The sequence below is a fragment of the Peromyscus maniculatus genome, chromosome 1 (genome assembly GCF_049852395.1).
Source record: "Peromyscus maniculatus bairdii isolate BWxNUB_F1_BW_parent chromosome 1, HU_Pman_BW_mat_3.1, whole genome shotgun sequence".
NCBI lineage: Eukaryota > Metazoa > Chordata > Mammalia > Rodentia > Cricetidae > Peromyscus > Peromyscus maniculatus.
In genome coordinates, this window is record NC_134852.1 from 37,626,533 (window position 1) to 37,642,759 (window position 16,227).

General features: G+C 53.6%; 1 protein-coding gene across 3 annotated transcripts in view; it reads right to left on the reverse strand.

The window, feature by feature from the left end:
* Positions 1–215: 215 nt before the first annotated feature.
* Lrrc4b (leucine rich repeat containing 4B) overlaps positions 216–16,227 on the reverse strand; it is a 35,888-nt gene continuing 19,876 nt past the window's right edge. For all 3 annotated transcript variants that reach the window (XM_076576070.1, XM_006986185.4, XM_076576074.1), the window contains exon 3: positions 216–2,525. In XM_076576070.1, coding sequence (XP_076432185.1) covers positions 699–2,525 — 1,827 coding nt within the window. In that variant the 3' untranslated portion in view covers positions 216–698. The remainder of the gene's footprint in view (positions 2,526–16,227) is intronic.

Here is a 16,227-nt window from a genome sequence, read left to right on the forward strand (position 1 = left end):
ATGGAACAAGGCTATGTGCTGGGTGAGCCTGTTCCTCTCCGGGATCTTGGGAATGGAGAGTCCCAGAGCTGTAACTTCGGGGTGCCCACTCTCCCCTCCTGGGAGGACAGCATCATTGGCTGGCCATCCTCTCCTGGTCCCACCCACAGTGGCTTTGTGCACCGTCTTCAATACTTTCATGACCAAAAAAAATTTTTTTTTTTTTACTTTTTCCATGTTTTTTTTTTTTTTTTAAAGTAATTACAGAGCAGGTAGTGATTGACGCAAACCTCCCTTCAGTATCAAAAGAGTCTGTGGGGCGGGTGGGGCCGGCCAGGGCCGCGAGTGGAGCTCGCTGTTGGGGACATTGTCGGAGTTGCCCCCTGGGCTCTGGTGAAGTTGTCTGTCTCTTGTGTTTTGAGGGTGGAGGAGTAGGAGGGAAGGACAGGCGTCAAACTGCAAAGAAAGAAAGAAAAAAGAAAGAGCCATAAAAGGAGGGCTGGGATGAGGGGAAAGGGTACCCCTCGAAGAAGCTCCTCTCCCCTGGAAGGTGGCGGGCAGGGCAGGTGGGCAGAGGATACGGCAAGGTGGAGGGCCGGGCCACCTCTCCTGGTCTCCAGGTCCTTTCCTGTTGCAGGATGTGGGGCGCCGCCGCCGGGCAGCAGCGCGGCAAGCAGGAGCATCCCCGGCCGACGTCCTGCGTCCCTGCGCGCCCAGGTTTAGATTTGTGTCTCTTGCACGTTCTCCTTGGAGCCGCTCTTGAAGAGCAGAGGTTCGTGGATGGAGTTGAGGCCGGGGCCCTTGGCCCCGCACCCGCCTCCTGGGTTGCCGCCGTAGTGTGCCTTGAAGGCGGCCGCCACGTAGTGGTGATGGTTGAGGTGGTCTCGCTCCAGCGCCGGAAGGGCCAGGTGGCTGTCCCCGCCCACGCCCGCGCCTCCCGCCACAGCGGCGGCCGCGGCCACCGACACAGCGGAGGCGGCGGGAAGTTCGTCCTCCACGTTGATGATCTCCACAGTGCGCGTGGGCCCGTGGTGCTTGTGCAGCTGGTGCTGCTTGCGCAGCTTGTAGAAGGCCACCAGCATCACAGCGGCCATGAAGGTGATGGCCACGAAGCAGCCGATGATTATTTTGGTGGTCTTCATGACGTCGTCTAGGTCCTTAAGCGCGTTCTCCGTCACGTCCGTGATGGGCACCGTGAACGCCTTCTCCGTGGGCCGCGAGGAGCGTGGGGCCGGCGCCGTGGTGGACGCCGAGGCCGGGGCTGCGGCATCAGGCCGGCCACCGCCCCATGCGCCATCGGTCGTGGGCCCCGGGGGCTCCTTTTCCGTACCCCGGGGCTGCTGCGACTCCTCACCCGGCTGTGTCTCCAGCGTTTCCACGGTCACCGTGGTGAAGTAGGTGTAGCCGCCCGCACCCCCTGCACCGCCCCCACCCCCGGGGCCCCCGCCCCCAGCCCCCCCTGCGGCCACAGGGTCCACAGCCGACACGTTAAGCGTGGCCGAGGCAGTGGTGTTGCCAGCCGAGTTTGTCACCATGCACGTGTACTGGCCCGTGTCCTGCACGGTGACATTGGTGAAGTTGAGCGTGCCATCGTGCAGAACTGAGATGCGCACGCGGTAGGAACCATGCGTCATGAGCGTGCCATTAGGTGTCAGCCAGTTGACAGAGGTCATGGATGTGCCTGTGCGACACTTGAGCTCGGCCGCCATACCCTCGGTAACATTGAGGTCTGTGGGTGGCTCCACGATGACCGGGGCGTAGCAGGTGAAGTGTGACTGGTCCAGCTCACCAATGTAGCGGCCCTTGAGGCCAGCGGGAGCGTGGCAGCGTGCGCAGCATGTGGTGTTGCTGGGCACTGTCTCCTTTAGCCACCAGCTGAGCCACAGCACATCACAGTTGCAGTGCCAGGGGTTGTGGTTGAGGTGGACGCGCTCTAGGCGGTGCAGGGGTGTGAAAAGGTCGTGTGGCAGCGACATCAGGTTGTTGTGGGACAGGTTGAGTTCCTCTAGCGACTTGAGGTCGTCAAAGGCATTTCGCTCGATGGTGGCCACTTGGGCATGCATCAGCCACAGCTTGCGCAGGCTGGTGAGGCCCTGGAAAGAGCCGGGGCGAATTAGGTCCAGCCGGTTCCCTGACAGCTCCAACTCCTCCAGGCGCACAAGCGCCGTGAGGTTGGGGATGTCCTTTAGGTTGCACATGCCCAGATTGAGGTAGCGCAGGTTCACCAGCCCCTCGAAGGCCGCCTCTGATATGTACTCCAGCCGCTTGAGCTCGCCCAGGTCCAGGCGGCGCAGTGAGGGCACGCGATTGAAGGCATAGGATGGGATGCTTTCGATGGGGTTGTTGCGCAGCCACAGCTCCCGGAGCTTGGACAGGTACTCGAAGGCCTGTGTGGGCACTGTGGTCAGCCGGTTGTCGAAGAGTTCCAGTGTGTTGAGACTAGGCAGCCCATTGAATGCGCCCACCTCAATCTTGCGCACCAGGTTCTTGCTCAGCTGCAGGATCTCCAGGTGCCTGAGGTGCTTGAATGTGTCTGTGCGGATCACCTGCGGGGAGACTAGCATCAGTGGATCTGACAAGCCTGGGAACAGCAGGACTTTCCAGTTCACAGCAGGAGAATGAGACTCAGTGATCAGTATGTGGTGCTAAGGACGAGACCCAGGGCCTCCGAGATGCAAGGTGCTGGACAGGGGCTCTATGACTGAGCCACTGTAGAGACCCTCACTGGAGGACTCGAAGTATCTACATGGAGCCACGCCTCAGCCCCTTATTGGGGGACTCTAGGCAGGTGGGTGCTCTATCAGTGAGCCATGTCCAGCCCCTTACTGGGGGAGTCTAGGCAGGTCTTCTACCATTTGCCTTCATCCCCAGCTGAATTTTTACTTTTCATTTGGAGACAGGGTCTCATTAAGTTCCTGAGACTGGCCTCAAACTTTTGATCTTGGTACTTCAGGCTTCTGACTAACTGGGAAGTCAAGCCTGTGCCTCCATGCCTGACTTACTCATGCTTCTTCTGCCCCATGATGCTTTCCACACACGCCTGTCATTCATCCTTCAACAGCCCTATAATTTCTCTGCTTCCAAAAGGAGGAGGGGGCTCACCACACGGCTTGCTGGTGCTGAGCTGGTGGGCCTGCCTCCCTCTTGCTGTCTGTTTTTATGGACAGATACAGAAATCGAGGCTGTGGAGGCAATGAGCAGCACAGTCCTCCCCCAGCACTGCCTCCCCTTCCTGACTGTGGGACATGTCACCTGACCATTGTCCGGGTCAAATCCCTCAGGAGAGGAAGGGGGCAGAGGCAGCTGAGAAGAGACCAAGCACATGCCTTAGGCTGTTGGAGTTCCTTGAGCGCTGACTTCTCCTCGCCTCAGGATCCTCACTATTGTTCACATGGGCTTGGAGGGCACTCCACCCCGGGGAGTGGAGCCTGACCTACTAACCCAAAGCCTTCATTAATGCACCACCTGCAGAAGACAGCTCAAGGGCATCAGCCCTGAAGCCCCACCCCCACCCTCAGTGTTTCGACTCTCTCTCCTCCTCTCCATCCCCATCCCCAGCTCCACCCCACCCGCATCCCCCCACCATCCCCTGCAAAGGTGTTTAGACCCACAGACTGTCACTTCCCTACGCACAGCCTGCTACGGGGTTCTCCTACCCTGTTCAAGCTGCACACCTATATGACAGGGACAGTGATGTCCCAAACAAACTTAAAAAAAAAAATCAAGACAGGGTCTCATGTAGCCCAGGCTGGCCTTGAATTCACAGGATGTGATAACTTGAATTCCAAATCCTCCTGCCTCCACTTACCTGGTGGTATTACCGGATGTAGAGATTACAGGCATTCACTAACATGTGATTTATGCAGTGCTGGGGCTGGACTTTCTGCATGCTAGGCAGCCACTCTGTCAACTGCATCCTAGCCAAGATCCCTGAGAGCCACAGGCCAGGCCTCAAGCAGCCATTGCCATCGCCTTCCTCCTCCTTCTTCTGAGCTCTCTCTCTATCACACAGCCCAAGGAGCTCCCCGGGGCTGCAAACTCACTCCTGCCTCCAAGCCTGTGTTTCTGCTCTTCCCCGGCCTCCAAGCGCTACCTACTTCCTCTCTTGGTCAACTTCCCAGCCCTTCCATGCCAGGATCAGGGTTGCCTGCTCGGGAGGATGTCCTGGCTGTATCCCCCATGGGTGTGATGTGGCTGTGTGTCACTCACAGAGCCTGGGCCCTGGGTTTATGAGCACAGAGCTGCCCTCTGCAGCAGAATGAGCTTGTAACCATGTCCTCTTAGAACTCCGGTCTGGGACACCCACTCTTTCTTGGTGCTGGGGAACCCATGGCCTAGAGGGCTCTCAGATTCATCTGATCACAGAGCCACACCCCCAGCTCCTCACTTGAGTTACGTGGGTGCTTTGCCACTGAGCCACAAGCACATTTCATGAGGACAGTGAAAAACCTAGGCACCTTCCTGGTCCATGGAGGTGCTGTGGTTCTAGGGGAAAGTGAAAGAGGTGAGAGAGCAGAGCACGGTGACTCACGCACAGAATTAGTCCCAGCACTTGGGAGTCTGAGGCAGGAGGATTATTGTGAGTTGAGGTCACCCTGGACTATGCAGTGAGACCAAGTCTCACCCCACCTCCACTGTAGCCCTTAAGAAGAAAACTCAGGAAGTCCCACTCACTGTGGTAGGTTAAGTGGCTGGAGCCTGGACTGAGATTTCAAGTGTTGGGGATAGAGAGAGGGGCCGTGGAGGGAAGAGGCTCCTCAAGGCACACTGTCTGGTCCCCTGGACCAAGCCTGGCTGGTACCAAGTCAGAACCGCAAACAGAACAAGCATCTGTAAGCCTTTCTTTCCTATTGATGGGAGTCACCTGTGCGCCTTGTAAGGAAAAACAGCAAGGAAAGGAAACTCTGGAAAACAGTATTCAGCCATGTTAGCCATTCAACACACATCCATTCATGCCCTTCTTCCTTCTTTGAAAAGTATTTATTTTGTATGTAGGAGTGTTTGCCTGCAGGTGTGTATGTGCAGCATGTGTGTGGTACCCACAGAGGCCAGAAGAGGGCATCGGGTCTCTTGGAACCAGATGCTGGGAACTGAACCCAGGTTCTCTGCAAGGGCAGCAAGTGATCTTAAGTGTGCAGGCATCTCTCCAGCCTCAATCTGTGTGTACAAAATTATAGATGATTAAACTTTAAGCTTTCAAGTTTTTTGAGATTTTGTAGCTCAGGCTGGCCTTGACCTGGAGCCAAGCCTCCTGTTTTGGCCTTCTGAGTAGCCAGGAATACAGGTGTGTGATGGGGTCACCAATCCCAATTGAAGTTTAATCAGATTGGATTGAGAAATGTTGGGAGATTAGTAAAACCCACATCTGAATGTTCCAGACAGTGTGGGTCCAGAGACCAGGAAATAATGACGCTTGGACCTAATGATACATGTTTAATCCAGTGAGGGGCTGGAGGTATGGCTCAGTGGTAGTGAACTTCCCTAGGATCTCCCAGAGAGGGGCTGGGAGCATGACTCAGTAGTACAGTCCCTGCCTAGAGTCCCCTGTGAGGAGCTGGGGGTGTGGTTCAGTGGTAGAATACTTGCTTATTATATGTGAGGTTCTGCGTGCAGTGGTCAGATAAAACAGTGACTGCAGCCCCACAGGAATACTTGGTTCTGAAGTTTCAATTCATCAGATCATCATTAATACCTGTCCTGTGTTCTGACCTCTGCTTTTCCCCAATACCTTCCCTTCAAATCAGTGGCCAGAGTTATTCAAGGTACAGTTCTGACCTCAGTGACTTCAGTGTGTGTTTGTGCGCACACACACACACACACACACACACACACACACACACACACACTGCTCTCTACCACCCTCTCCTCTGCTCCAGTCACACCAGGGGGGCACACACAGGTCCCCTTCACTGGTCATACTCTGTCTAGGTTCTCAGCCCCCTCCTAAGATGCTCTCTCTTTCTGGAACTCCTAGGAAAGACATTTGGTATCTCCTGCTCACCTGCCCCAGATGGTTCCACTCATCACACGGAGTTTTGACTAGCTCCATCATATTGCCTGCCACTGGTTTGACACGCCGTGACTCTTGTCTGGACTGTGAGCCTTGTGTAGAGACCTTGGCAGTGAGGTCTGCACTCAGAGCATTCAGCTCAATGCCTAGGTCACTGAGCCAGGTCTGAGGGTGGATGGGCCAGGAAGAGTAAGGCCTTGTGATGGGTAATGCAGTCAGCTTAACAGGATCTAGAGTCACTAGGACACGAGACTGGGTACGACTGTCAAAGGGTTTCTAGATCGGGTTCATAGAGGTGGAAGACCCATCCTGGGTGTGGAGGGCACCGTCCTATGGGCTGGGGTTCTGGATTGAATAAAAAGGGGAAATTGAGCTGAACACCTGTGGACTGGATGCAGTGTGACCAGGACACACCTGCCACCATGCCTTCACCGACAGGTTGGACAGTACCACCCAGAGCTGTGAGCCATAATAAGCCCTCCTCCCCTGAAGTTGCTTTCGTCAGATACTCTGATGAGAAAAGAGAGTCGCCAATACAGACCCGTGCCAGACAGCACCCAGGTGTGCTGGGGCGCTGCCTGCTGATTGTTCGGCATGAGTGACAATGCCAGCCCCCAGTGACCAAATCAGAGTGTGCTGATGCCTGCCATCCCAGCACTTGGGGAGCTGAGGCAGGAGGGTTGCTGTGAGTTCAAGGAGGCAGGATTGTGAGTTTTAGGCAAGGTCATCAAACTCACTATGTGGCCAAGAAAGACCTTGAACTCCTGATGCTCCTTTCTCCACCTCCCAAGTGCTGGGGTTCCGAGAGAGTGCCAGCACACCTGGTTCACACGGCTGGCTGGAGACTGAACTCAGGGCTTCCTGCGTGCTAGGCAATCACTCCAGGAACTCAGGCCCAACCCCCCCTGACGTCCCTGCCTTGTGGTAGAAAGTTTAGCTTATTTGCTTTTATTGTAACCGTGAACTCACAGGAATCACTCAATGCTACCTGATGTTTACACCTATCCTTTCTTACCTCCTCTGGAGTGGATTTCTTCTCATCCCATCTACCCTCCACTGCTTTGGAATTTATAGATGGCCTCCTCTCTCTAGTGCTTATCTTAGAACACGAAGGTGGTTTGAATGGGAATGGATTCCAAAGGCTCATATATTTGAATCTTGGCCTTAGGGAGTGGTGCTACTTGAGGGATTAGGAGGTGTGGCCTTGCTGGAGGAAGTGTGTCACGGGGGTGGGGTGGGGGGGTGGGCTTTGGGATTTCAAATGCTCAGGCCAGGCCCAGCGATTCCTTCTCTCTTCCTGCTGACTGGGATGCAGAACTCTCAGCTGCCTCTCCTGCACCATATCTGCCTGATGCTGCCATGTTCCCCTGCCATGGTAACAATGGACTATAAGCCAGCCCCAATTAAATACTTTTCCTTTGTAAGAGTTGCTGTGGTCATGGCGTCTCTTCGCAACAGTACAACACTGACTAAGACAAACACTCTCTTTTTTCTTATTTTTTTTTTCTGTTAGACATCTTATCATGTAGTCCGGGATGGCTTTAAAGTCTCCTGCCTCAGTCTCTTGAATGCTGGGATGACATGTTTATACCTCCCTGCAACAACCTTAAGTCGGAACAGGCATGCCTTAAGAGCACAGCTATCGATTCCTCTCTTCCTGGCCCAAACAATACAAGGCTGATCCTACTTCTGTATCTAAAGCAAAGAGCCATCCCAAGGAGCCCCAGCAAGGTGAGTGAGTGTGTGTGTGTGTGTGTGTGTGTGTGTGTGTGTGTGTGTGTGTGTGTGTGTGATGGCTCTCAGGCTGCAGTTGGAAATCCTGTCATAGGGCTGGTCAGCCACATCCTCTTCCCACCCATAAGCGAAGGAATGCAAGGCTCTAAAGAGCAAAGTTGCAGGTGCTGATCTCTTCATAAGACTCCCTTCCTTCCTTCCTTCCTTCCTTCCTTCCTTCCTTCCTTCCTTCCTTCCTTCCTTCCTTCCTTCCTTCCTCCCTCCCTCCCTCCCTCCCTCCCTCCCTCCCTCCCTCCCTCCTTCCTTTCTTCTCCCTTCCTTTTTGGCCAGGCTGGCCTCAATCTCCTTAAGAGGCCAAGGATGGCTTGAACTTCAACCCTCCTGCCTCCATCTCCATGCTGGGATGACAGGTCTGCCCCATGAAGATCAAACCCAGGGCCTCATATATGGTAGGCCAGCACTACTACATCAACTGAGCGACAATGCCAGCCTCCCTCTGCCCTCGACACCTTTTGAGATGGGGTTGCCATACAGCTCTGGCTGCCCTGGAAGCCCAGGCAAGCACCACCATGCTGGTTTATGGATCTCTGAGGTCTGAATGGCCACGTCGTTCTGGGCCTTGGGGATGGATGTGCACAGGACAGACACAGTCCTGACCTTGCAGATCCTGCAGTATGATAATTAATCACCCATTGTGGTGTAACCGTGGAGCTTCCAGCCTGCTTGGGTGATGGGCCTCAGTACCCCAACACCATCTGAAACACTCTAGACAGAAGGTGTGGCCCAGATTAGAGGTGGATCTTCTCACCTCAGGAGATCTGGATTAAAGGTGAATCTTCCCACTTCAAAGATCCAGATTAGAAGTTGCTTTTCACACTTCAAATTATTTAATTTTTTGTTTGTTTTTGAGACAGGCTTTCTCTGTATATCCTTGACTGTCCTGGAACTCACTCTGTAGCCCAGGCTGGCCTAGAACTCAGAGATCTGCCTATCTCTGCCTCCCGAGTGCTGGGATTAAAGGCGTGAGCTGCCGTGCCAGGCTCAAATTATTTAATATGAAAAAAAAATCCCTCGCAGTTGTGCCCAGCCATTTGGGTTTTAGTTGATTCCAAGTGTCAAGTTGACAACCAAGAATAGCCATGACAGTAGCCTTGTGGCATATATCCATCCATCAGTTGCATTCCTCTAGGGAACCCTAATACAGTTATTGACAAGCACCATGGCAACCTGCTCTTGGAGTAGGGAGTCCTCAGTCTCTTGCCCAACACTGTGGTGACAGGAGACAGGGAGGCCCGGGGTCTGCGGTGACAGACCCCAGCTGGCCACATCCATCCCCTTAGTCCTTCAGCAACATGTGCTGATCCTCGCCTGGCTCCGTGCCAGAGCAGAGGACCGAGGGGACACTCGTGCCAGGGGGCCTGGCCTCCCGCGGGCACCGCGCATGTCTGTGGCAGTCCGTAACCAGTGCTGGAGGTGAGCGAATCGCACTGTTCTGCTGGGGCTTTTAAGAAAACAAACTGTCAGGAGATCCTTTATTAAAAATTTAACTGTGGTAGGAAAATGATTAAGTGGACGTTCATCCTAATGCTATTAAGATAAATCGTTTTCATACGTCCTGAATGTAATGAAGCCGGGAAAAAGTTGAGCAAGCTTATGAGGGTATGGTTGTTTGGTTTTGGTTTTTATGTCACAAGTTTTTGTTTTCAAGTTTGAAAGATACTTGGACTGGGGACATGGCTGACTCAGATAAGTGTTGACCATGCAAGCTTGATGTCCTGAGTTTGACCTCCAGAGCCCACATAAGAATCTGGGTGCAGTGGTACACATCTGAACCCCAACACTGGGGAGATGCAGGCAGGCCGCTTCCTGGGGCTGGAGAGCCAGGCAATGTACTAATAAGTGAGCGTCAGGTAAAAAGGTGAGGGGCGGCAAGGAAGACACTTGATGCCAACCTCTGGCCTCCATACACACCACACACACACACACACACACACACCACATACAACATAGCACACACACACACACACACACCACACACACACACACACACACACAAACCATACACATATACACACACCACATACAACATACCACACAGCACACACACACACACACACACACACACACACACAGACACACAGACACACACACGCACACATACCACACCACACACACACACACACACACACACACAGACACACAGACACACACACGCACACATACCACACCACACACCCACACCCCTCCCCATATAAAACCACACACACACACACACACACACACACACATCACAAAAAGCAAAGCAGACCAGCTGTTCTGCTGGTGGCTTCCGTGTTTGTCCCTTGTCCTTTGATAAGGTGCCTTCCTTTCCCTTAGGGACTTCTTCGGTGGCTAGCACATGGCTGAGGCCAGGCGTTGGTACAGGCTCGGCCACTGAGTCCCCCAGGCCAGGACTGGCCTCCTTCCTTCCTTCCTCCGGCCAGAGCCTGGAGCCCCCTCCCGCATGAACTAGTGAGTGTGAGCTGTGCTGAGGAGGCGCCCTGGTTCTCCCTTCTCCCTCCTGATCGCTGTCTCCCTGTCCCAGGCCTCGGTGCTCTGCTGTCCTAAGTAAGGGCCAGCAGGGCGGGAGGCCTCCTCCTGCCTCTCCTGGGCTGGGAGGAAGTGCAGTTGGGGAAGATGACTCCCAGCCTTCACTTCCTTCGTGGAGGTGGAGTCTCAGAGCCTTAGTCTGCCCAAGTGAGGACTAGGTGGCCCCGGGGCGCAGAGGCCACAACAGCTCTACATGTTCAGTGTGACAGCTGTCTGTGGGGTGATGGGAGAGACGTGTGGGCCACCATGGCCTTGTCTCACACCATGCCACGCTCCGCTCCGTGAACCCTCTACCGCCTGGGCCCCACGCCCACTCCCAAGCCCCCAAACTTTTCAGGAGCTCTGACAGAGGGGCCTGTTATCCTCACTTTGCCCAGGATGAAGTTGAGGTCGGGGCGGTTTCCATCATGTCCCTGGACACGGAGCCCATGGGAACTGATGGGCGCTGAGCTGCCGGAGGAAGAAGGTGCCTGTGCCCTGAAGGACCTCTTGGTCACAGTGTTTTAGGGTCAGGGCATGGGGTGGGTGGGGATGGGACTGAGGGCAAAGGAAGGACATGTTGTCTCCTGGTCGTAGTCCCAGCATGCAAGAGTAGAACTCTGCCTCACCCTGCCCTCCGGCAGTACACCGTGCGGGTTGGAGGATCTGAGTTCAGACTCCCAGAACCCACACAACGCTGGACAAGGAAGCGCTCAGACCGCTGCACACTCAGTGGCTTACAGCAGAGACCTGCCCCAGAGTGGAAGGAGCTCCAACTCCAAGTGTGCCCTCTGACCTTCACCCCTGCACTGCAGCCCCTGGCTGCTTGTAGTCACGTGCATGAGCGCACACACATGCAAGATGCAACCCTCTCGAAAATGCGTATTTCCCATTGCCAACAAAATGTTAATATTCTCATCACATGCACAAAGAAGATAAACAACCCCCTCTGTCTCTTGTGTATGCACATGCGTGTGTGCACACTCGTGCACGCACGCGCGCGCGCACACACACAGCCCAACAAACAACACACACACACACACACACACAGCCCAACAAACAACACACATACACAGCCCAACAAACAACACACACACATACACACACACACACATAGCCCAACAAACAACACACACACACACACACACAGCTCAACAAACAACACACACACACAGCCCAACAAACAACACACACACACAGCCCAACAAACAACACACACACACAGCCCAACAAACAACACACACACAGCCCAACAAACAACTCACACACACACACACACACACACACACACACACACACACACACACACACACACAGCTGGTGAAGCATTTGCCCAGTTGGCAGCAGGTCCAGAGCTGGACTCCCAGAACCCACATCAAAAGCCAGGTGTGATGGCAGGTGTCTGTCCTTCAGGCTGGGGATGCCAGGAGCTCACTACCTGACCTCCTCCAGGACATGGTTGCTACCTGAGAGATGGTATCTGAAGCTGTCCTCTGGCCTCCACACATGCATGAACACACACATACACACACACACACACACACACACAAACACACACACAAACACACACACATGTCGGGGGGGGGGCTGTAGCTCACTTGGAGAGTGCAAGGAGCATACGCCACATAAACTAGGTGTGGTGGCACTTTCCTGTCATTCAGCCTTTGGGAGGTGGAGGCAGGAGGATCAGGAGTTCAAGGCCACCTTCTGCAATGCAGTGCATTCAAGGCCGGCCTGAGATAAATGAGACCTTACCTCAAATAAGAAAAAGAAGGTGGAGAAAAAGAAAAAAAAAAACCTGACCCCACAAACAGCTCAGTTGAAGGAGTCAGGTGTGTGGCCCTTCCCCAGGCTCCTCAGACAGGCGGGAAGGAGGTACCCATCCGGGTGCAGACTTCAACCTCTGCCCCCCTATCTACAGCAGGGGCTCTACTGCTGGCCTATACCCCACCCACTTTTTACATTTTATTTTGAGAAATGGCTTTAAAAGTCTCCCAGGCTGTCTTTGAACACTCAATCCCCCTGCCTCAGCGTCCAGAGTCCCGGTGAGGCTGGGCCTCTGCTACTACTCCGGGCTTTGCATCTGCTACTTCTGCTCACTTGTCCTGATTGCAGAAAGTATCGAAGGCCCTCGATGGACAATATTTAGAAAACATAACACCATTGGAGAAGTTAAATTCCCCACAAAGAGCTGCCTCGAGAGAGAAGCATGGGTAGTATTTTTGTGTGTTCCTTGTGAAATGTTTCTTTAAAAGATTTATTTATAGCTGAGGGGTGGTGGCGCATGTCTTTAATACCAGCACTTAGAAGGCAGAGGTAGGCATATTGTTGTGAGTTCAAGGCCAGCCTGGTCTCTAGAGAGAGTTTCAGGACAGCCAGGGCTACACAGAGAAACCCTGTCTCAAAATACAAAAGCAAAAGAAAAGATGTATTTATTATTAGGTGTATGGTTTTAGCCTGGGTGTATGTATGTACATCACATGTCCAGTGCCCACAAAGGCAAGAAGAGGATTTCAAATCCCCATGGAACTGGCGTTTCACGTGGTTGTGAGCTGCTGTGTGGGTGCTGGTCCCAAACCTGGGTCCCCTGCAAGAACAACCCTTTTAAATTTTTTTTAACTACAAATTTTTCATGGGGGCTAGAAAGATGGATCAGTGGCTAAGAGCACAGGCTGCTCTTCCAGAGGACCCAGGTTCAATTCCCAGCAGCCACATGGAACTCACAACTACGTATAATTTCAGTTCCAGGGGATCCAACACCCTCACACAGATATGAATGTAGGTAAAATACCAATGGACATAAAATAAAAATTAAATAAACTACAAAATTCTATGCATATATATATATATGTATGTATTTTGCCTACATATATGTATTTGTACCGTGTGTGCCTGATGCCCTCAGAGGTCAGAAAAGGACATCAAAATTGGGAGGTTGTCAGACACTATATGGGTGCCGGGAACTGAACCCCGGTCAGTGTTCCTAACAGCTGGACCGTGTCTCCAACCCCACGCCTTGTGAAGTTTTAAAATATTAACACTACGGGATCATTTGGTGTTCCTCCTTGTATTTTTTGAAAGCTCAGTAATACTGAGATGGAGTCTCACTATGAAGCTTTAAATTCCTGTCAGTCCTCCTGCCTCAGGCTTCTGAATGCTGGGGTGTCGGTTATGTAGCCCCACACCTTGCTAACCATTTGGTGTCATCTATGGGGCATTTGGAAGTGTCTCATGCTCTTCTTGAAGACCTCATTGTAAATAACCTATGCGGAATCACAGAGGGAGCGTGGGGAAATCCCGCCCCCAGCTACAGCCCTGCAGTAAGCAAGGTGGGGGCACGGGGTAGCTCACACCCGGGTTTTCGCAGTGTGGGACGCTAGGCCATCTTCGCACGGGAAGTCTTTGAACCCTGTCTTCCTTCCAGCGGTGGGTGTGGGAGGAATGCACCACAGCCCCTGTAGTGAGGGCGGCCCTTTGCTAAGTTAGGTGCACACAGAGCCCAGGAGCAGCAATTCCCCCAGAATACACTCTGCAGGGCCCGGGAGAGGGAATGCACGACAGGGACTGAGCTCAGTGCCCAGCACTCACAGGAAGAACTAGGTGTATGGCTAACAGTCGTGATCTCAGCATAGAGAAATGGAGACGGGCGATCCTTGGGGCTGGCTGGGTAGCTAGCCTAGCTGATTTGATGAGTTCCAAGCCCATGAGGATCCCGTCTCAAAAATGAGGTGGACAGCTCCCAGCAAATAACACCCAGGGTGGGACTCTGACCACACACACACACACACACACACACACACACACACACACACACACACCCCAACATGTGTGCAAGCAAACAAACTGAGAAGAGAAAGACCTACGACTCCCACAGGAGTCCCCAAGTGTGATTTTGTAGCAAGGGAGAGGGTAGGTGGGCCAGCAAGGGGAGTCCTGAAGCAGTTAGGGTGACGGAAGAGACACACATGGCTGAGGGAACATGGGGACAGAGAACCAGCTCCACAGTAGTTTTATTTGCATAAATTAAACAGACACAATTCATGCATTGCACACACACACACACACACACACACACACACACACACACACGCGCGCGCTCGCGCGCGCATGCATACATACACCCCCACGCGTGCCCGCACGCACACACGTACGTGGCGGCAGGAAGGCAGAGACCACCATGAGCATCTGAGGGTGGTTGTGGAGCAGGGGGAGATGGGCATGGGTTAGGGAGGAAGGATGTGGTAAGGAGCCCAGCCACGTGGAGCAGCTTCTGGAGAAGATGGGGGGATGGAGGGGCAGCTGTCCAACATCTGCTTCCCATACCCCAGCTTCTCCAGGGCCTGGGGATCTGTCACTCTGGGCCTGCAAGTTCTGTTAGGTTGTAAAGTCCAGACCAGCCGGACAACTGGGGGCACCGGGGAACTGCTGATTTCAGAAAAAGAAAATGCTCTGGACTCCACCCTCAACCACAAACCAACCAACCTAAATAAAACAAAATCAAGTGAGAAGAGCCACTCACTGTCTCTGCCCTGTGGTGGAGGCTTTCCCGGCCACCCACACACATAACCACAGAGGTCACATTTTGGAGAGAACCCTGTCAGTAACCTTAGAGTCCCTCCAGTGCCCAGTGTGGTTCCCTCTGCCCCCGCCAAGTAGAGTGCTTCCAGGCCAGGCTATGTGGGAACAGGTGGTGGGACAGCCACGCGGGTTCTCACAGGAGAGCACTGTGGGGACAGGGACCCTGCTCAGTAGAGGGCAGAGTTCTGGGTCAGGCCTCACCTGCCCTCAGATGTCTGCTGAGTGCCTACTGCTCACAGCTGAGGAAGCGGCAGGGAATGGCGGAGGTGCATCTGGGAGTTGTGAAGGCAGGTGATAAGCCAGCCCTCAGGCAACCGTGTGTGTGTGTGTGTGTGTGTGTGTGTGTGTGTGTGTGTGTGTGGTCTCTAAGGATGGTCTGTTGAGTATGTGTGTGCAAGTGTGCATGCACATGCCTGTGTGCACAGGGCCAGGTGTGTGATCAAACGACACCACTGGGTAGTGCTTCTCTGATCTTGAACTCTGACCCAGCAGGCACATGTCTAGGAACAGGTTGCGATGGTTGAGTCTGGAGCAATGGGGAGATGTGGCATGGATGTCTCCACTTGCAGCTGAGCAGTGAGTAGTCTTTCTTCTTTTGTGCTGGCTGTCACCAAGCTGAGACCCAAAAGCAAGGCGAGCAAGCACTCTTGGCTGGAGCCATATGCCCACCTGCCCAGCCTCTCTGCTGATGTTTGTAATGAGTGTGTAGAATCCCAGAGCTTGGGCACCCAGCCATTTAACTAGTCTCTTCTCGATGACAGGAATGCTATGCTTTCGACAAACCACACTAGGCACCAGGCCTGTTGGTTTATGCATTTAGTCTCAGCACTTTGGAGACAGAGTTCAAGGCCAGCTTGGGACACATACTGAAAATCTATTTCAAAAACCATAAACCAAGCCAAAGCTAGTGGCACAGGCCTGGCATCTCAGGTCCTCAAACAGGCAAGACGAAAAGCCTACAGTGTGCCCGGGTTATAGAGTAGGTTCAAGGCCAGCCTGGGCAACAGTGAAAACCTGTCTCAAAACAGAAAGTGGGAAGAGGACTGGGGACATGGCTCGTGGCAGAGCCCCTGCCAGAGTGTTCGGGGCGGCTGTGGCCTAGCGGCAGAGCCCCTGCCTGGCACGTTGGAGGCCCTGGGTTCCCTTCCCAATACTGCAGAACAAAAGCCCAGCAATGACAGCCGAGAAAACGCTCCTGGCTGCACCACCAGGTGCCAAAACCCAACCTCGAGGCAACATTAAACACCGTGGCTCTGGATTCTGGAAAGAAATCAGGCTGCGGCCATGGCTGAGGGGAAAAGCGATTGATGCACAGCAGGAGGAGCAGCATTTGAGCTCCAGCACCAGTGGAAAAGCCA